This window comes from Vicugna pacos, chromosome 20 (genome assembly GCF_048564905.1).
Source record: "Vicugna pacos chromosome 20, VicPac4, whole genome shotgun sequence".
NCBI lineage: Eukaryota > Metazoa > Chordata > Mammalia > Artiodactyla > Camelidae > Vicugna > Vicugna pacos.
In genome coordinates this window covers 18,147,611-18,168,944 of record NC_133006.1, presented here as the reverse complement: position 1 = coordinate 18,168,944, position 21,334 = coordinate 18,147,611, and the positions used below count along the sequence as shown (strand labels likewise).

Genomic DNA, 21,334 nt, shown 5'->3' with positions numbered 1-21,334 from the left:
GAAAACACAATGTAAAAGATTTAACCTAGCCTTGGGTTTCTAGAGAAAGGATTTATTAGATGATAAATTTGTTTCTTTTAATTTAATATTACTTGGTTCACATTTACAAGTTTAGTTTCTTTTCCTAGGTATTTGTTACCTATCCTCAGTGGAAAAAAAATGTCCAAATTTTAGATTCTTTTATATCATGGCACTGTTAATTACTAACGAAAGGCTTCTTGTTTTCCTTTGAATGGCCACATCCATTTCCTGTCAGATTGGTGAGTGGGGGCTGCAGGGATTACCAGGAGATGACCTCTCAATTCAGAATGGCATCATTGTGACAAAGGCCACCAGATACCCACTCCTCATAGATCCACAAACTCAAGGCAAAACTTGGATTAAATCAAAGGAAAAAGAAAATGACTTGCAGGTATGTGCCATTTGGTGCATGGGAAAGTAATCTTGAAATTATGAAGTTTTCCCAAAGTTTCAATTGAATCTGTCAGTCATAAAGTTGTCATCTCTATGATAGTTGTTTGCTAATTTATACCCTTGAGTTTTGAAACACTGATTTGAGGCCAAGGCTCTAATTATTTTCTCTCTTTTGTGCTCTCTCTTGATCTCACTCTCTTTCTCTCTGTCCTTTTCCCTGGTTCTGTTCCTTTTGCCATTGTTGGATGTAGCTTTTTTTCTGGGCCTTGGGTTTGGGCTTATAGTAAAACAACAAAAATAGGACTTGACTCCTCGGTTTAAGGCTGTCTGTGCCAGCCTAGCTTGGCACTTGGTAGTACTACTGCGTAGCATACTAGAGTCCAGTGTTGGAGTTGGAGTCTACCCAGGTGTTCATCTTAAGGTGGAGATGGACGAGGACGGGGTTCCAAAATCCCTGGCCCCTTTGGGGATCTTGTTACATTGATATTTCAGTTCAGCTACCAATATGGACTGGACTGTTCATTGTTTCCTAGACACTGTTCCCAGTTCTAAGTCTTCTGGATCCATATTTTTGCTTGCACTATGTCTACTAACCAGAGTGTCCTCTCCACCCTAGTGCTCACTTTACTTACATCTGCAATAAAAATCTTAAACATTCTCCAAAGTCCACATCCAGTGTGACTTTCATCAAGGCTTATCTGAGTCCCCAGCTTAATATAGCCTGTCCTGACTCCTCACACAACTTGTACTTCCGTTGTGGACTTAAGAGTCTGTGTTAAATTATTGTTCTTTGCATGTTTGTCTTTTATCTTGACTGTACCATAAAGGTCTCGTTAGCCAGGTTTGTGGTTTTACAACATCTTTGTATTTTCTGCACGTTTCTTTAAATAGGGTAGTCATTCTGATATTTACTGAATTGAATTAATCAAAGTGTGTCATCATTATAGGGGGAAAAAGCAAACCCAGAAAAGTCAGGTGGTCACCTTGATAAATGCAAAAAAAGCACTTGGAAAATACAACATCTATTCATGATAAAACGTCCGGCAAACTAAGATTAGGAGAGATCTTCCTTAATTAGATAAAGAGTATTTACAAAAAGCCAACCCCATACTTAATGGTGAAATATTGAAAGATTTCCTTCTGAGATCAGGGCTTTGCAGGCAGGTGGACACTGCCTAGCACTCAGGAGCACCCCAGGATACTCCTACCTCGTTACTACTCCGGTCTGTGTTAACTTAGACCTCCCAGAGAAATCCTGGAAAGGATCAGAGCGTGTAAGTGGAGGGGAAGAGTTAAGGGAAATGGAATTAGTGGGAGTGAGGCTTCCGAGGACCTGCACACACACAAGTGCATGAGTGGTGAGTATGGAGCACTCCTGCTCCTGGACTTAGCTTCCCGGATCCGGCTCAACTATAACTTGTCCTCATTCCTCATTCCTCTAGCCTTCCCTGGCCGATTATCCTTGTTCTTATTATTCCTGATCACAGCTTTGCCTCTCCATTTTCACGTTAAACTCATTTACAGCCTTCGGTCAACATCCTTCCTGATGCAACCCAGTCCCAAGAACCTGAGGAAGTAACAGAAATGAGCCAGAGACACGTCCTTGTTTTAAAATACATCAACTGCTGGGATGCAAGCAGACTGAATTGTAGCCTTTTTCCTCAGAAAACTGTTTTTCTGAATAGGCAGATAAGCACATGCACAAACACACATAAATGAAAACAGAATGAAACAAAAGTATTATTTCTTTGCCTGGGAAGGAAGACCAAATGAAAAGTGAAACACTTCATAAGTGAAAAGCAAAACATGATTTTTATGTCCAGGGCTGCATTCCACCTTGGCAGCTTTGCCAAGGCCATCTCTGGGACCTACAGCCATGACTTCTGGAAGGAGAATGTATTTGTATTCACTAAACTCCCCTATAAAGAGTTCACTGACCACCTTGTAAAGTGCATCCAGCTCCAGCTTACCTGTGCAGGTGATACAGGCTCTTGTGGTGGCTACCACGTAGCATCTCCACACGAGAAAAGTCAAGTGAAGTAAACCTGAAGTTCTGACTCCTCAAGGTATTATTTCAAGTTTACAAAAGATACCGAAGATGGTTAAAGGTAATCTTTAATACACTGACAATTTAAAAGTTAGTACCTCTTTACTTGATGTACTTGTCAGTGTTCTCAGAGAAACAACAGAAAGGATATCTAGATGTAGATAAGAATGTAGATGATGCATAGAGATTTGTTGTGAGGGACTGGCTCATGGGATTATGGAGGCTGAGAAGTCCCAGGAGCTGCCATCTACAAGCTGGAGACCCAGGAAAGGCAGTGGCGTAGTTCCAGTCCAAACCCTGAAGGCCTGAGAACCATGGGAGCCAATGGTGGAAGTCCCAGTCCAAGTCTGAAGTCGCAGGAGTTAGGAGCTGATGTCCAAGGGCAGGAGAAGATGCATGTCTCAGCCTAAGCAGAAAGCAAATTTGCCCTTCCTCCACCTTTTTTGTTCTGTTCAGGCCCTCGAAGGATTGGATGATGCCCACCCACTTGGGTGAGGGCCATCTTCTTTACTCAGTCTACAGATTCACATGCTAATCTCTTCCAGAAACACCTTCACAGACACACCTTGAAATAATGTTTGCCAGCTATCTGGACACCCCAACAGTCAAGTTGACACATAAAATTAACCATCACACTTGGGAAGGACATGACAAAAGCAGAATTTGCTTCTTGGGGAATAGAGCAGGACAATTACATTTAGTCTCTTGGATCCTTGTTTCATCTTGTTTAAATAAGCTAGTTAGAGCTCTTTGTTTAGATTCACTTACCTTATCAACTCATAGTAAGGTCTTTCACAGCACACCATTTATGTAAATAAAGCGACCCACCCTGGGGGAAAAAATTCCTTCGTGTGCAGGACTTTTTGTTTCAGTTATTTCCTTTTAAAACAAAACAGGACAAAGACAGCCTTATTTAATTTTTCAGTTCCACATCTTTTTTCATTGCAAGTGAGAGATAGTATTTTTCAATTTCACTCTCCTAATCGCCCGGTGTCCCAGTAGGTCTTCCTTGCCTCTGAAGATCAGCACTCACAGTAGCACAAAGGCAGCAGTTGAATTCAGAGACTAGAGGATAAGCAGGTAGAGTGGAGGACTGGACCTTTGGGAATCCTCAGACTTGGGCAGGGGAGGGGTTACTGGAGAAGTAAGAGTTCAAAACCAATTGGCTGATGCAAAGATCAGCTGGCCCAATGTGTCTATTTTAACTAATCACAAACATTGATCTAAAAATGGGAGACCCCCAGCAGGCATTCAGAATTCTAAATTTTTTTGAAAATGTGAGAATACAAAAGTGAATGTATAGTCTTTTAGGTTGATTTTGTGCAAAGTTTCGCATTCTTATGTTATGCCACTGTTAGAGACAGAATACATGGGTGTACCCTTGGTTTGACTCAGTGTATCACATCTGAAACTCCTACACTTATTTTTAAAATCACTTATTCATCTCATAGGTGTCCTGAGAAGATAAAAGAATATCACAAAAAAGTTAAGTTACTTTCCTTTCTCTGAGTGATTGTAGTTATGGAAGTTTAAAAGGATTAATTAATCCTTGATTGCTTCTCTTCCATGTGAAGGAGCAAAGCTCTGACATCCACTTAAGGAATATCACTTGATTCTCCTCGTTTGACCGAAGGGACCCACGTTACACACTCAAGGCTCTACAAAGTCATGACCCATCAAGTTTTGAAAATTAATTTTTGTTCATTACTTCCGTTTTTATAAGTAAGGCTTCCTGTACAGCCCTTACAGTTCTTAGTCACTTGGCCAATGTATCTCCTGGTTTCCACTTAGGAATGTTACATTCTTTGTAACATTTATATAGCAATGAACTCTTTATTTTTAGGTGACATCTCTGAACCATAAATACTTCCGCACACACTTGGAGGACAGTCTTTCCTTGGGCCGACCCCTTCTCATTGAGGACATTCGTGAAGAGCTGGATCCAGCCCTGGATAATGTGTTAGAGAAGAATTTCATTAAATCAGGCACCACTTTCAAGGTGAGCTTCAAAAAAAGAAAGGAAGAAAAAAAGAAAAGAAAGGGAAGGAAAAAAAGAAAAGAACAATGGTGACATCTACTTATCTTTCTGAGCACAGCAGCCAAGACAGTTTCTTTCAGGTGATAGTATTTGACATGCTGGAAAAAATTATTTCCAAACTCATATTCAGTGCTTCCTTTTTTAAAAAAATTGTGTATAAAAAATACAGAGGGAGAACAATACCTTGGTAACCATAGCCATTTAGCTGAATCTAAATAACATATTAAGGAAAGGCATTGTTTGGTTACAATAATAATATATTAGTGTTACACATAAATTATGTATATTTTAGCAGGTCTGAGAAAGTTGGTTTTCAAGCTATATATACATCTATAAATAAAACCTGCATTTCCTCACTGGAGAAATGGCATTTTAGTACAGTCTACGGACATCGATTTTATTTCTCTCTTTATTAGCTTTCAATCCAAACTCACGGACTTTGCTGGGAGCAGTGGAGTACCGTTCCCAATCATTAGTGATAACATGAATTGTTTTCAATAAAAGTGTTTCTTTTTTAATTGCTTTCATTCTTTACTTTCAGCTTCTTTGGTTTTATTTCTTGATGAATGACAGCACTTCTGATTGAGATTTTTTTGCCTTGGACAACGAAATTTCAAGAATATCAGTGAATAATTAAAGAATGCCAAATTGCTCATTAAACAAAGATATATTTGTTTAGAAAAATTTTCTTCATAATGTGAATTCTTTTGCATACCGTATTTAATATGCCAAGCATGGTTGTAGTATCTTCGCTCCTAAAGATCTTTTAAAAAACCCCGGATTCTTATTTTCCATGTGAGGGCCATGGTGCCTGAGAATTAGTGCCTTAGTTATGTGGTTGTCAATCACATGCAAAATTAAAATTAATTAAAAATCTATATCATTTAAAAATGTTATAATTTCCACCTGAGTTTTAGATGGCAAACCGGGTTGTTTTTAATATACTGCAAATTGTAGAGTTTAAGATAAGTGCTGTCTTTCTGAAAAAAAAGAAAAAGTTGGCACCTTTTTCTCTGTAAATATCATGAACCCTTTCTGTTGTGAAATGTGCTTCAGCTATGTCTGTAAAATGCAAAAAAAAAAAAAAAGAACACTTCTTATAAACACAAAAAATTTCCATAGTAGGAAACAATTTCCTCAGGTGGGGAAAACCAGATTTTTAGATGCATCTGAGTTTTCCTTTATTCAACATATGTTTTGGGTAAATTTTTCCATTTAATTTGCTTGGTGTTATGGCTAAAAATATTTTCAGGCAGGACACAAATCTAAATTATTCTACAGGAAAAGGTTTATTATTTAAGATAAGTGATTATAATTTTACAACTGATTTTTGCAATTCATTTAAGTTTTACAGCACTGACCTTTGGTAAATTCTCTCCTAAAATGAACCCAAATTCCTTGTCTTGTCCTTTATGCTGCTTTTAATTTAATATTTGAATTGATATAGGTGAAAGTCGGTGATAAGGAATGTGACATCATGGATACATTTAAACTTTATATAACAACAAAGTTACCAAACCCTGCCTTTACCCCTGAGATCAATGCTAAAACATCAGTCATTGATTTTACTGTTACCATGAAAGGACTTGAGAATCAGTTACTAAGGAGGGTAATTCTAACAGAGAAACAGGTAATAATTTCTCAAGGTAAAGAACTTCTACTTATAATAAATTATAATAAACGTTTAAAATGTATTGGGAAATTGTTGAGTATATGGAAAAGAAAAAATTAAGCAAATCACATTTACCTTTGTTAGCATAGCTATTTGTTTTGTAGTCTTAATTCCTGTCAAGAAATCATGTAACTCACCTCTTCTTCAACCCCAAAAGCACACATGTACACACACACCACTCTTTCTACTTCTGACTTTAAAGCTTTGGGTACATTGACTTTCATATCTATAACCCTATGAATGCATAGTCTTGGGTACACCAGAAAATTTCAATAAAACAATGATCCTAGAGAAAAAGAAATCACTCTGAATGAGTGTTATTACCACTGTAGTAGTTTCAACTACTACACTGCAATAGTGATTGATAATACTTGATTGAAATTGATAGTACTGCAATCTGATAATCTCATGATATAAGGACTCTGAATGAGTGTTATTACCACTGTAGTAGTTTCAACTACTACACTGCAATAGTGATTGATAATACTTGATTGAAATTGATAGTACTGCAATCTGATAATCTCATGATATAAGGAACCATACTTTTAATTAAATAAATTTGCACTGAAGCAGGGGAATTAATAATTGAGGATTCTAATAAAACAAAGAACAACTTAAGGCTGGAAGATTTTAAGAGACTGATAGAAGGTTAAGTTTTAAGATAAAGCTCAGAAAACATTAAATGTTACGTATAAAATATTTTATATACTTGCATTGTATAAAATACATTTCCATAGAAACTGAGAAAGTTTATAATTGCTTAAATACCACTGATTTTAGTATTAATGGCTCAAGGAAAAGGCAAGGTTAGAAATACAGAGACCAGAGAGGCATAAAATGGGAGGTTGCGGAAAAGAATAGCAGAAGATTTGACAAGGAGAGGAGGAAAGGAAGAGATATGGACAGATGGCTACAAATACAGAGGAAAGACATTCAAAAAGGGAAAGAGAAATGATACTGACACCAAAGAAATAGAGGACTCAGTAAAATGAAAAGTAAAATCCTACCTGGTTAAGAGATGGCTAACTTGGGGCAGGCCCTTGAAAGGCGGCCAGTCTGGTGGAGTGGAGAGGCCCAGGCCCTGCTTCCACTCTCATTAACTATTTGATAATAGTTTCCAACAAACTCCTAGGGCTTCTGCAATCTAGAGAGGGCATCATCTCACTTCCATAGTCAGGCAGAGAGCATGGGCCCCTCCATCACCTCTTAGTGCCACATGGTGTCAACTGTTGAAAATTAGTCCTTCCTTCATGGTCTACCTGCTGCTTTAGGTCTGTTCGAGAGGATGCCTCACTGGTCCAGATCCCCCATGCAGGCTACACTAACTTCTGGAAGGCAGGCCACAGCACTGTCTAAGGTAGACTACCCTTCGTGTCCCCAGAGCCCCCAACACCCACTCTCCTAGGCCTCAGCTTCCTCCTCAGGAGATGCACTACAATGCTCACACCAACCTTGCTGGAAAAAACAAATGACACACTTAATCTGCAGGAAGACTGATTAATTCTGCAAAGTGTTATTTGAAGAATCTAGGGGAAGGGTACATAAAAGTCCATTGTACCAGTCTTGTGAGTTTTCTGAAAGTTTGGAACTTTTTGAAAGTATAATTTTGAAAATACATCATTTATGTAGAAAAATACATACCTTCCAAACATCCGGTTTAGCCCATCTGGTAGAAGGAGATGCAAAGCAATGGAAAATGGGTTTGTATTGGCAACCTGCTGTGTCACACTGGGTACCTGGTGTCCCTCTAGTCAGGTCCCAACCCAGGGCCTCCACTTGGCTTCAGTAGCCTCTCGGTTTCTTGCCATTAATGCCTCTTTGTTTCTACTACTTCTGACTGCAAGTTAGCATTTATCTGCACTAAGGCAGTGTGTGGGAACAAGGCCAACAGAATGGGATACTCTAATTTAAATAAGCTTAGAGCTGAGAAGAGAGCTAAGCAAAATTATTTTAGCAGTTATCTCAATGGAAACTTAATGCTAGTGGGCATAACTTTTAAAACAAAAGAGAAATAAAAATACAGATAGACAGATTTAACTAACAATGATAATTTCTTGTCATTTGAAAGGCACTTTGGTTTAAACTTTTAAAAAGGAATAACAAACACTGGTAAGTTGGATTTACCATAATAACTGGTAATTACAGTTCTGGTGTTATTTGTTTTTTAATAACAGGAGTTAGAGTCTGAGAGGGTTAAACTCTTGGAAGATGTGACTTTTAATAAGCGGAAGATGAAAGAACTTGAGGATAACCTCCTCTACAAATTAAGTGCCACAAAAGGTATTGTGTTATTAAGAAGTAATCACATGATGGATTCTGAATAAGGATTTCTTGTACCCTCTTTTCAATGCCCTCATGATTACAGATGTTAAGAAACAGTTGAGTTATCAATGCAGAAACAAGCGAGGCGATTTCCATCTAGACATTAAAGAGAATCTGATTTTTGAATTAGCAACTGGAGTCTGAGCATTTGATAATAGCACAGTTTTCTTGATATAATTGCTCTCTCCTGAGAAAAATAAGGGCTCCCAATAGAGCTTGGTAACTCCTAATAGGCTAATTTGCTTAGCCCGAAGGAAACTAATGTGCTCAATCTATTTTTTTGTTATTTTAGATTGACTTTCTCATTTTGTGTTGAAATGCAATTGCCGCATCAGTTATGATGTGTGTCATCCTGTCAGAGACACTTGAGCAGCCAAGGCCCAGTCACTCTGGACTTGTCTTAGAAGTCAGAGATAGGTGCTCCTCTGGACAGTCAGGTCATCATATGACCTCCTGATTTCCTGATTTGAGGATGTATGGCTCTATAGTAGGCAAATTATAGCAACCTAAATTCTACCATTCATTAGAAATCTAATAATGAATTTTTCCCAACAGCACTTTAACCCTTGGATATAAAAAAAAAATCTGAAATGTTACTCTCACAATACTCTCTAGCACTTTAAGGTGACCTCAGGGAAAAGCCCTTTCATCTGCCTTAATTGCACTACTTGTGCTGGTGAAGTTTGTCTCTTGATCCATGACATCTCCCAACCATGTGGATGTCTCTGGGCATGCTAAATATTACTAAAGAGGACTGACAGAGGGCTCCTCCTATGATCCAGCCAGGAGTGTTCTGGATCCACAACCCTCTCCTGTGAGGTTAATCACATCTTCCATAGGGACCTAGCATGGCGGACAGAGTAACTCAGCACCTTGCGTAGCACTCACCTGCCCTCCAGACTTCTAGGGTAGGCTGGAGCACTGCTCCCTGCAGACGTGGTGACTGTTAGCTCAGCACGTCCAAAGCATCTTTCTGTACATTAAAATTGAGTTTATTGGCACAGACATGCCATTTCTATTAAAAACAATAATGAAGGGTAAAAGTCAAAAAAAAAATCAGGATTTTTCTTCCTGGGCAAACACTAATGCCATCTCCCGATATACTCATTAGAGACACAGAAGGACCAGAGTTCTCGGTGGCAAGGATGGCTGTACTAAGGCAGGAGTAAAGAATGTACGACTTCCCTGCAAGCTGGGCTGTAAGACAGGCGGGAAGGAAGAGCTCGTGACCCCGTGAGGGGAGCCACCAAGATGATAACGGAGGCAGGCAAGAGCCTCCGCACAGAACAAACAGCGGGAGACGGAAGTGTTCCTCAGATGTCTGAAGACCAGTCTTGAGGGCTGCCTTGAGAACTGCCTTTCGCAGACTCTCAGGCAGAGTCGGGAGTAACTCCTGGGCAGAAATGTTTAGAAGGGTTCAGGTCTCGGATGGTCGTTGGACAAGGAGCCTTTTGGTGTCTCACGTTTCTGCCCTTCCACCCTGTGGGCTTTCAAGAAGTCGAGCTGGAAATTCATGGGGTGATGGCAGAAGTGATGCATCTCACTTTGCGTCTTTCCCATCTTGTGTTCTGGAGTTCTTCTGTTTGGTTTTTAGGTTCCTTGGTTGATGACGAATCTCTCATCGGCGTCCTGCGCACCACCAAGCAGACAGCCGCGGAAGTCAGTGAAAAGCTACACGTGGCCGCGGAAACAGAGATCAAGATTAACATGGCTCAGGAGGAGTTCCGGCCCGCCGCCACCCGCGGCAGCATCCTCTACTTCCTCATCACAGAGATGAGCATGGTCAACATCATGTATCAGACCTCACTGGCCCAGTTCTTGAAGTTGTTTGACCAGTCCATGGCCAGGTGGGTCCTCGCTGTCTCCCCCCTACCCCCAGGGTTTGTGTGTATTCTGAGTCTCTTAGAAATGGATTCATACTCCTTTGATTTTTAAAACATATTGCAGATCTGAGAAGTCTCCGCTACCTCAAAAGAGAATTACAAATATTATCGAGTATCTGACGTATGAAGTTTTCACGTACTCTGTCAGGGGCCTGTACGAGAACCACAAGTTCCTCTTTGTGCTGCTCATGACCTTAAAGATCGATCTTCAGAGAGAAACAGTGAAGCACAAAGAGTTTCAAGCTCTCATTAAAGGTGAAGGGTTTGAGAGATGGATGTGCTGTGTAAAGGAGATTGCTTTTGATAAGCTCTTTGATGTACCATAGACCCATTCTTGTAATGCAGAGAGGAATTCAGTTCTGATGGAAGTGAAGTTCTTTGTCTATACCTCTTTTTTTTTCTTTCTCCTGACTTCCATTCATTTTGCTCTAGTTAACTCAAGATGATTTCTCAGGTCTGTGTTAACTCTGCGATTTTCAGGTATATAATTAGATTCAGTTTGAGCATTGCTGCTCGTGAGTAGGAGACCTGAATGCCAAAGGGAAGGATCTGGGTGATGTGCTTTCTACTGCGAGGAAGCAGTTCCTCGAGCAAGGGATTATAATGACATTGAAGACTGTAGAAAAGGCACACTCTTGTGTCATGTTTGAAGTTCATTGCTTATCTCCATGTTAAAAGTGTAATTAAGAAGACAGAAGTGTGGTATTTTCATTCAGTTCAAGTAAACAAGTACTTACTGAGCACATACTGTGCAAACCCACCGTACTAGTAGTGTTTGGGATACACGGATAAACCAGACATTGTTTTAAGAGAAATAACAATCTCCTAATGCAGATGAAGATAACTGGGGAAAAGAAGGGCGGATGGAAGAGGGTTCCGGGCACTCAACCAGGTAGGAGCTTCCCCTGCGTTCTGCTCAGAGCCACATCCAGCATGGAATCTGCATTGCAGCACTGGCAGACGGGGGTGGGTAGATGGATAAATTGGGCAGGCAGGAGTGTGGATATGGAAATGCTGAGAGGGCTGGTGCACAGCGAGGGCCTGGGGTCCAAACTAAGAAGCTGTAAGGCAAGGGAACTCTGTAACTAGAGACAAAGGACCAGCCTCTGTGGTCAGCAACCCAAGGCCCCAGTAGGTCAGGTAGGATTGGTCGTAGCTCAGAGGATCCCAGCCTGGGACTGAGACAAGTAGAGGATAGGGGGCAGCCTGCAGATCTGAGTCATCAACCCCATCAAGTCACAAACCCACCCCACCCCTCTCCTCACCCAGCACACCTAGCCAAGCCAGAGCTATTCCCTGAAAGAGACTGGATGCTTTGAGAGAAAGTGCGTAAATCAGAGGAGAATGAGAAACACAGCAACACTGTGGGGAGGGAATTTATGAGGAGGATTTGATTTGTCACAGAAAATAAAGAAGGCTGCACATCTGGGTTGTGGTTAGAGCACATCTGTGACCCCATTTCATAAAACTGGAAAGTCAGGGAGAACCAGATTGTATAGGTTTAGGAGGGTCAGTCAGGAGTTTGGATTTAATTTTGTTGGTAATAGGGAGCCATTGAATGCTTTATGAGCAGGGAAGTAGCATGAACAGAGCAATGCTTTAGAAGATTAATTTGGAATTTTATGATAGGTTGATTGTCAGAAGTACAGTCAGCACAGCAGTAAAAGTTTTTTAAAAAATCAAAGCTGATTTATTGTACAGTTTATATTAGTTTTGAACTGGCTTACATTTTGACCAAACTATTTTTTTAAAGATATAAGACTTCGTTTTTAATGTTTTTTATAAAGTTAACAAATACGGCCCTTAGGTCATTGATTTTTTTTATCATTTTGAACTCAGATAAAGAAGAAAGACTTATTTATCATAACAGAAATGTTTTATTTCCCAAGAGTGACTCCCTCTGTATCAATTTCTGCTTATTTTCTGCAATATATGGAAGGTGCCTTTGACTTTCTTCTTCAAGCAAGAATGTCAGAACACTTTGAAAAATGAAACAGATACCAGGGGCACTCCTGTGTTACAGAGTAATTGATATACCTATTTCCCCTGCCTGGTTATTTTAGAAAGATACCATCTTTCTTTTGTCATAAACCATGGACAAAAAGACACCTTAGGGGGTCTTCTCTTGCCTTACAGGTTGGATTGGACCCGAGTCTTCCAAAACAAGGGAGTTAATGTCAAAATAAGAGCTAATGATTACATAGCTCCTATTGTGGGCCAAGACTGTTGTTAGGTTTCTACATACATTAATTCATTTAATCTTCACAGCCTACAGTCTGATGGATTCTATTATTACACCCATTTGACAGGAAAGGGAACTGAGAGAAATTGAGTTCTTTGTCCAGGTTTGTGCAGCTAGCAAGTGGCAGAGCCAGGATATATGGAGGAGTAGGGTGGGCTGTGACTGTTCTGGGTTAGTTTAGGTGCATGATACGTTGGAAACACTGATGTAGGTTAAATGGCCTCTCCTGATGTCTTTGAAGTGTATGGTCACATGAAATCATTTTTCTTTTCTGGAAACAACCAAGAAGAAAAGGGACGAGTCTGTCTCTGTGTTAGAGGAACAGAATCCCTTAAATCTGCAGGTGACTTTCTCTAGGCCTTGCCTCTCCCACAGTAAACTCAGTGTTAGCAGAAATGGTGCGAATAAGGCTTTCTCTTTCCTAGGGCTGCTAGGGGTAAGGGGTGGTGCGTGGTGTTGGTGGAAGAAGGTTTACACCTTCTAAAAGCATTGTGGCGCTGAAAGCCCCTGACCCCATGGTGGAGCTAAAGGGTTGACATGAAAGGAGGACCTTGGCTCGTTCACCTTCTTAGGAAGATGCTGAAGGGGAGAGCAGAGACCTGCATCCCCTTCATCCCCTCACCATCTCCGTTTGTGCCCAAGGGTTGATAGGTGAAGTGGAGGGATTTGATGAGTTCTTCAGGAGGATTATAAGACTTAAAAGGTCAAGAACCACTGTTTTGCATACATCTGAATTAAACTACAGAGCTGGTATTATTATGATAAAACATTACTAAAGAAAGACATGCAGCAGAGGAATTTTGAAATTCAAGATATAATCACATGTCTTGGATGTGCTCATTTGACTTGTGATCTGCTTCAAAATACAAACAAGTGCTATCACTCACATCCTCCACTTGTTCGGTTTCCTCTGCTTTATCCCCAGTGCCTGGAATATGCTGGATAGAGGTGGCTCAGAGAATATTTGTTGAGTAAATGAGTGAACAAATGGTTTGAGCATTGATTACCCCTTTAAAAACCCACCGATGTGTTATACTCCTCTTCTCTTTCCCTCCCTCTCTCCCCCTACCCATCTATCCATCTTTTTAACCTGGTAAAAAAAATAGTATTAAATATTAAACTTCTGGAGGAGTGATGACTGAGAAGTGATTTTTAAAATCATACGTGAAAAGATCAACCTATATTCATTGATATCAAAATTGTAAATTTCAGATGATTAAAAAAAAACAATAAAAAGCAAATATCTGCAACCACCAGAGAAAAATTCTTTGCAGGGAAAAATGACAGGGAGTTACTATCTGTATAAGATGATATAAATCACTAAGACTGCAAGAAACCGTACCAAAAAAAGATAACCTCATTTTCTGTAATGTGATTATTTTCCAATTTTCCCATTTTTTCCCTATAATATGGTTATCTCATTTTATTATTTGGAAAATAAATTTCTGAAAAACCGCGAGCACAAGCTGACCTGATTCCCACTGATGCCTTTCCTCAGGGGGAGCAGCCCTGGATCTGAAAGCCTGCCCTCCCAAACCATTCCGCTGGATCCTCGATATGACCTGGCTGAATCTTGTGGAACTGAGTAAACTTCCGCAATTTGCAGAAATTATGAACCAGGTAATAAAGGGCTGGGAAAGAGTACAGATCTGTAAACCCAGGCACACCTACCTGGGCCTTTTAAACTGGGGCCTCCTGGTGACAAATCCTTCACCCAAAGAAGTCACCACAGTAGGGTAGCTTTAGGCTCTAAATGTAAACACTGTGGTTATGTTTAAAAAGTTATCCACCTTATAAAGAATAACCTTCTTAGGTTATTCAATTTTAATTGCATATATTCCTGAGGCTTGCTAATCAGCGTGTTTGCTTTAGATATCTCGTAATGAGAAGGGATGGAAAAGCTGGTTTGATAAAGATGCTCCAGAGGAGGAAATCATCCCTGACGGATACAACGACTCGCTAGATACCTGCCGCAAACTTTTACTTATCAGGTGAGAATAGGTGTTATCAGAACTAGAAGCATCACTCATCGTAGTGTCAAATTACAGATTCCACCTCAGTGCGTTTACTTCACTGTGTCCCAGTAGTTACTGTAATAAATATGTGTGCTTCCAGTTTGAAGTTTTGGATGGTAATTCTTTGGTTCCTTGACAAGCAAATGAAATGGTGAAGGGTATATTTTGACAACGTATTAGTGATAGTGCTTTTAGCAAAACAGATAAAGATATACTTTTACAATTCACTTGGCTCATTTACCATTGAGTGAATCATTGATTGTTGAATTTACTTTTTAAAAAGAATGAATCTCACAAAATTACAAGGCAATTTGTTTTTAAGCTAAAACCAAGAATACTGTGCTATTGAAATGTTGTATAAGTGTTGTTTTGGCTGTTAAAATGGAAGCAGAAGTTTGAAGTTGATATTGAGGAAGAGCATTCTTCCTTTTCTTTTCTTTTCTTTTCCTTCTCACTTTTCACATTTTCTCAGGTTGCAATAGCTCAAAGAGGGCTTCTGTACTGGAAGATAGTGTGTATGGGCGGGGGTGGGTATGTGTTTGGTGGGCAAGGCAGGAGGATTCAGTTGGGTGAGATGAAACCACCAAAAGGATAACAAAAAGATGTAGGATTATTTTGGAGTAGTTTTCGTCTTCCCTTAATGTGATATCCGTGAGTTTTTTCTTAGAAGAAGTTGTTTCCTGCATGCTCTAACTCTTGGAGAGCAATCAGAGCGATCAGTGACTGGGGCCTCGTGACCTACAGAGTGGGAAAGAGCTACTTGTTTTTATTGGAATAGATGTCTCTTATCATTTATCCATCATTTAAAAATGAATCTATGTCAAATGAATAGTGTAATCTACTAGCAAGTAAGTATCCGTAGAGCTTGTCTGTGATCTAAAAGTATCAAACGACATTTATTTCATGTCCTGGTGTATAGAATGTGCTACAGTGCAGGCTACACAGATGGGATTCAATAAATTCTTGCTGATCAAGCTCCTTCTGACACCTTTGGCATGCTGATGTCCCCCTGGAGACTGCAGAACCCCAGAGTGTGCAGCAGGTCGGCCCCCATCATGTACTGGAGCTGACAGAGGCCACCTCTCCCCTTGTGTCCCTGCTGAGTGCCCTGCACCAAGAGTGGGACCAACGTGAAGGAGTCACTCTGTAAATAATTGTCGAAGAATGAATGTGTTCCTGTGTGTTAGTTTGAATGAGGAATTGCTTACCTGAGGCTGATAGCCTAGTTACTAAGGATAATCATTGTTTAAAAGAAAAAAAATTAGTTAAATCTATAGAGTAGTTGCTGCTACTTCTGAAAATGAAACACTTGGATCAGTTGACTTCTAAGTCAACTGCCTAGATTGGTAACAGAGCTGGCTCTGTCCTGCTCCTTGCCAGTACGTCAAAACCACGTGATTAAACTTACACTCCCCCAGGGATAGAAAACCTTGCCATCCCTCTTATGCATCTGTCTAAAGGAGGATTAGCTTGTTACCTCTGTGTTAATTAACTCCGTGTTCTTTATGTGCCTAGAATTAGATAGAATTAAAAAAAAAAAACCCTGAGTTTATTTCCTCTAACTTGTGTGCATTTCTAGGTCTTGGTGCCCAGACCGTACTGTTTTTCAGGCAAGAAAATACATTGCAGAGTCTTTGGAAGAAAAGTACACAGAACCAGTTATCTTAAATCTGGAGAAAACCTGGGAAGAAAGTGATACACGGACACCTCTGATATGTCTCCTGTCCATGGGATCCGACCCCACAATTCAGATCGACGTGTTGGCCAAGAAACTGAAGCTGGGTATGATCAGCAATCTATGAAATTTAGCAAACCTCCGTACTTTTGCTTCAGATTTTGCCTTTCATAGTTTTTTTTAGCTGATTCTTATAAATATACGCACAAAACTGAGTTAGAAAAATATCAAACTGCTTCCTCTTTCTTCCCTTTTCATTTCTCCTAGAATGATAGTATGATATAAATATCTTTGTGCAGAGAGGAACACACTCATCTACTATATACTGATTTTTTTTTTTTAAGTTGTAAGCAGATTTCCGTACTACACAGATAGCGGACTAGCAAGAATGAACATACGGGAGCAAATTTTATTGCCGTGTCTATACAAAATTACAGCAAAGTCTATTTTGTCACAAATTGGAAAACTGTAACCATTTTATTGTAATGCATAGTAATTTAGGGATTTATCCGTTCATGCTTTCATTCTGTAACCCCTTAGTACAAGCAGTGTGCTAGATTCAGGGAGCTGAGAGACGGCTACAAAGTAGCTGGGAAAGACAGACATGTAAACAGGTAATAGAAGACACCATGACAACAGCTGTAACAGAGTTATGTAGTCACACCCGATGACAAGATCCAGAGCTACTCAAACTGCACAGGATCTAGGGGGAAGCATCACATTGCTAATATGTTGAGTAGGATCTGAGGAATAGATAACATTTTACAGGTGGAACTTTGGGAGAGAGAAGGAAAGTTATTCTAGGAGGAGGAGGCAGGGCGAGGAGTTATAAACACATAAGTTGTGAGAGCAATGGCTGAGTCAGCAGGACTGAAGGACAAGGACTCGCCTGATGCGGAGAGCATCCATCTCTGATAGGATGGCTGTTTACAGGAGGGCGGTTCTTCATCCTCTGAAAATCTGAATGTTACTAGAATTGCTGTTTGCAGTCTTCCAGGTTCAGATCTCTATATCCATGCCTCATAGGGTTAATCACTTATGTCTTTATAATGATTATAAAAGTGATTGATTATGAATCACTAAATCTACTCTATGAAATAAAACTTGAGTTTTATATCTAGTTAACATAAACATGATGTAAATCAATTTAATTATCTTCCAGGATTTGCTGCATGTCCCTCTGCACTAAGAAGTTACTGTAAACCCTTAGCTGACGTTAGCGTGGTCTGTGTTCACTCTGTCTTTCTTATCTGACTGTGATCTGTCAATTGTCTCTACACTGATTTGTGTCCTTTATGACTCTGTTAGAATGGCCGCTTTCTTCTGTCTGAACACTGACACCCAGTGCAAAGAGCTACTAGGTTCCATTGGCAGGTGCTCATGGTTAAGTCTCATTAACCACCTTCAGTGTTTTTCGCTTTCATTCCCTCTCAATGCCTTTAGTGGATGAATTAACCAGTTACCTGACAGCGACTTGAGGAGTTGGACTGGATCAAGTAAATGTTTGTAGAAAAGAGAAGGAGAACTTCTCACTATGGAACTTGTCAGACTCTGCAATGAAAGATTTGGAGCAAATAAATTCTGCACAAAAGCACTGAGTGCCTGGGAAAGAGGGAGAAAAGAGATTTAGCATGAGAAAACCCTACTAGGAGCCCGGGTGAAGTGAGAAAGGGGTCCTGGAGGAAGGATGGGTTTGAAAACAGAATCCAAACACAAATGAAAGAGAACAAACAAAATACAAACCCACAAATATACAAATTAGGAATGAGAAGATGAGTATAATAATGTGTACAGGTGAAAAAGTTTAAATAGTAAGCAAACGGTACATAATGATGGCATTAATCTTTAAAATCTCTTTCAAGTGGATAACATTGTAGAAAAATACAAATTTATAAAAATTTCTCAGAAAAGGTTGAAAAACCTGAATAGACCAATAATTAAGATGAGAAAAATCAGAAGCCAGAAGTTTTTAAAATTACTACCTCAGCGAAGGCTCTGGGCTTGGATGATTTTTTTGGTAAGTCCTTTGCATGCTATATTCCATTCCAGAGCATAGAAAAGAGGTACGTTTTCCCTTTAAGGGAACAGCATTATCTTGATATCAAAAACAGACCAAGATAGTCACTGTAAAAAAGAAAGAAAACCACAGATTGATCCTACTTACTGATATAAATATAAGGACCTTAACCAAAATGCAAGCAAGAAGAATTCAGTGTAACATTAAAATAACATGCAAAAAATAATAATGTGCCTTGACAAAGTAGGATGCATGGATACATCTGAGAAAGAGACAGTATTAAGAAATCTCATCATAGCAATAAGTGAAAGACATTTCCATAAGTTATTTCATATAATTACCTTGATAAGTGCTAAAAAGGCATTTTATAAAAATTCACCATTTGTATTTGGCTTTTAAAAAGTGGGACTAGAAGAATATTATATCAATATGATAATGAATATGAACTTCAAACAACATCATGCTTCCTGGTGAACAACTAGAGAAATGCCCGTTAAAGTCAGGAACAAGATAAAGATTCTACTGTCACCACTCTCACTTAGTATTGCTGTGGAGGATCTAGCTAATGTATTGTAAAAATCATAAAAAATGTAAACTACTGGTAAGGAGGGACGAAAATTATCATTACTCTCAGTGTAATTGTCTAACTAACGAACACAAATGAATCAACTGAAAAACTATTAGATTTAATAAGATAGTCCAATAAGAATAAATTTTTTAAAAAAATCAATGGAACATTCTTAGAAAGTAAAATGTAAAAATCTCATTCACTGTTCCAATAAAAGTAAAACTGAGGAACAATGTTTAAAATAACTATTAGAAGAGAACTATAAAACTTTCCTAGAGACATGAAAGTAGGATAGAATAAATGGAGAGTTAAAACCACATGCCTCAGTATAAAGGTTCAATATTGTAAAGATGCCAATAGTCTCTAAATTAATCTATAAATTGAAAGCAAGTCTAATGGAAATTCCAACAGCATCTTTTCCCTAATTGGTTTAATAGAGAGATCTTAGATCATCTAGAACAATAAATGGACAAGAATAACCAAGAAAGCTTGAAAAGGAAAAAAGAATAATGGGAACAGGCACCACCAGGTTTTTTAAACTTTATCAAATGGCAATAATTTAGTCAGTGTAGACTGGCTTGGGGTAAACAGATCAATAAAGAAAAATGAAAGGCCCCAAGTTAGACTCTAGCATATACAATAGCTTAGCCTGCAATAAGAGTCACATTTCAAATCAGTGGAAGAAAATGGATTAGTCAGTAAACAGTGCTGGGATAGCAGGTCAACTTCAGAAAAAAAGAAAGAATTTTACCTCACATTAAGCTCTAACGTACATTTTAATGATTTAAACTAAACTGTAAAAGAATAAGAATATATTGATACTATTGAGGTAGCTAAGATTTTCTTAATCATAATACTAGAGCCCAAAGCCAGAGGAAAAGATTGTTTGACTGGATGAAGTTTTAAAACTTCTGTGTGTCAAAAGCATCATAAATAAAATTAAAGCACAAACTGTTGTCGAATCCAAGTTCCTGGGCCCATCACACAGTGAGTGCAAACCAACCGAAACACCGGAGTTTGGAGCAAAGAAAAGTTTATTGCAAGGGAGAAAGGTTTACTGCAAGGGTCAGGTTAGGAGTATGGGAGGCTCATCCTCAGAAGACCCAAACTCCCCAACGATTTTGTGGGCAAGAGTTTTTAAAGGCAAAATTTGGGTTGAGGACTGCAAGGTGTGTGACTTTCTTCTGATTGGTTGGTGATTAGGTAACAGGGTGGAGTTCTAGGAATCCAGGAATATGTATGTATGTATGTATGTATGTATGTATCTATCTATCTATCTATCTATATATATACACACACACATATATATAATGAATCTTTAAAATATTTGTGTGCTTTGTCCTAACCATTCTACATGTACAAATTTCTCATAAAAACAAATTGAGAAATACACATCAAGTTACATATACAGGGATGTTCAATCTAGTACTATTTATAATATTGAAAGGTTGAAAATGTTTTAAATATACAGAAGGGTAGTGTCTGAATGGACAGGAATGCATCAGCATGATGGAACATTGTGCCGCCATTAAAAACTTTTCCCAATAATATTTAATGACAATAAAATAGTCACAACATACTGTTAAAAGTAGAGATATAGAATGACATGTATATGTATTCTTATACATATATAATTTTTTAATATCGATAGGCCTACATCTTTTATTCAAAGCCCTTGGGTCAGATACATTGTAGAAATTAGCATTTTCCAGCTTTTAGAAAGATAGTATTTCATATATAATACCCTGCAGATGAAATTATTAATATTCATAAAGATAGGGATAAATAGAGACTGTAAATAGCCTCTTATCCATTCAGGTCAGCTTTTGCCACCAAAATGATTTTGTAGCAAAACTGTCAGTTTTCAGAATGTTTTGAATTTTGAAATGCGGGTGAGTGACTGTAGATTGTGCATACGAAAAAGGTTAGAATGAAGACCTGTAGGGAGGAATATTGGTGATCTTCATTTTCTTGTTTAGACTCTCCTGTATCTTCCAAAGCTTTCACTGTAAACATATATTACTTAATTAGATTTTTTGAAGTTTTTTTAAAAAAGAAAAAGGAAAAGTAAAAGAGACTCAAGCCTAATTTTGGAAAGGAATAGAAAAACAATTGAAATCTTACTAAAGTCTCTCAAATATAACCAACCAGCCAAAAAAACCAACCAACCAACCAAACAAGCAAACAAAAAAACAAAAACAAAAAACAAATCCCAATCCACCGAAGAATAATTATGCTGCATTAGCTGAAACAACACTTCCTACAACACTCTCTGCATCCGTCCTTCTCTGGAGAGTCCCCATCATGATGTCTGAGCAGCTTTCCTCACCCTCTCTGGAAGTTCAGCCTGCACTGCCTCTTATCTCGACGGCCTCTGTCCTTTGGGATCCTCTCCTTTCCCAAGTGCCAAGCTTCCTCACTTTTCTAATGTCAATTAATCC

At 38.9% G+C, this 21,334-nt stretch overlaps 1 protein-coding gene across 4 annotated transcripts in view; it reads left to right on the top strand.

The window, feature by feature from the left end:
• The window catches only part of DNAH8 (dynein axonemal heavy chain 8), a 218,669-nt gene that overhangs the window by 150,202 nt on the left and 47,133 nt on the right, over positions 1-21,334 (top strand). For all 4 annotated transcript variants that reach the window (XM_072945080.1, XM_072945081.1, XM_072945079.1 and 1 more), the window contains 9 exons: positions 257-412; positions 4,305-4,460; positions 5,947-6,129; positions 8,346-8,451; positions 10,088-10,340; positions 10,441-10,631; positions 14,117-14,238; positions 14,491-14,609; positions 16,213-16,415. In XM_072945080.1, coding sequence (XP_072801181.1) covers positions 257-412; positions 4,305-4,460; positions 5,947-6,129; positions 8,346-8,451; positions 10,088-10,340; positions 10,441-10,631; positions 14,117-14,238; positions 14,491-14,609; positions 16,213-16,415 — 1,489 coding nt within the window. The remainder of the gene's footprint in view (positions 1-256; positions 413-4,304; positions 4,461-5,946; positions 6,130-8,345; positions 8,452-10,087; positions 10,341-10,440; positions 10,632-14,116; positions 14,239-14,490; positions 14,610-16,212; positions 16,416-21,334) is intronic.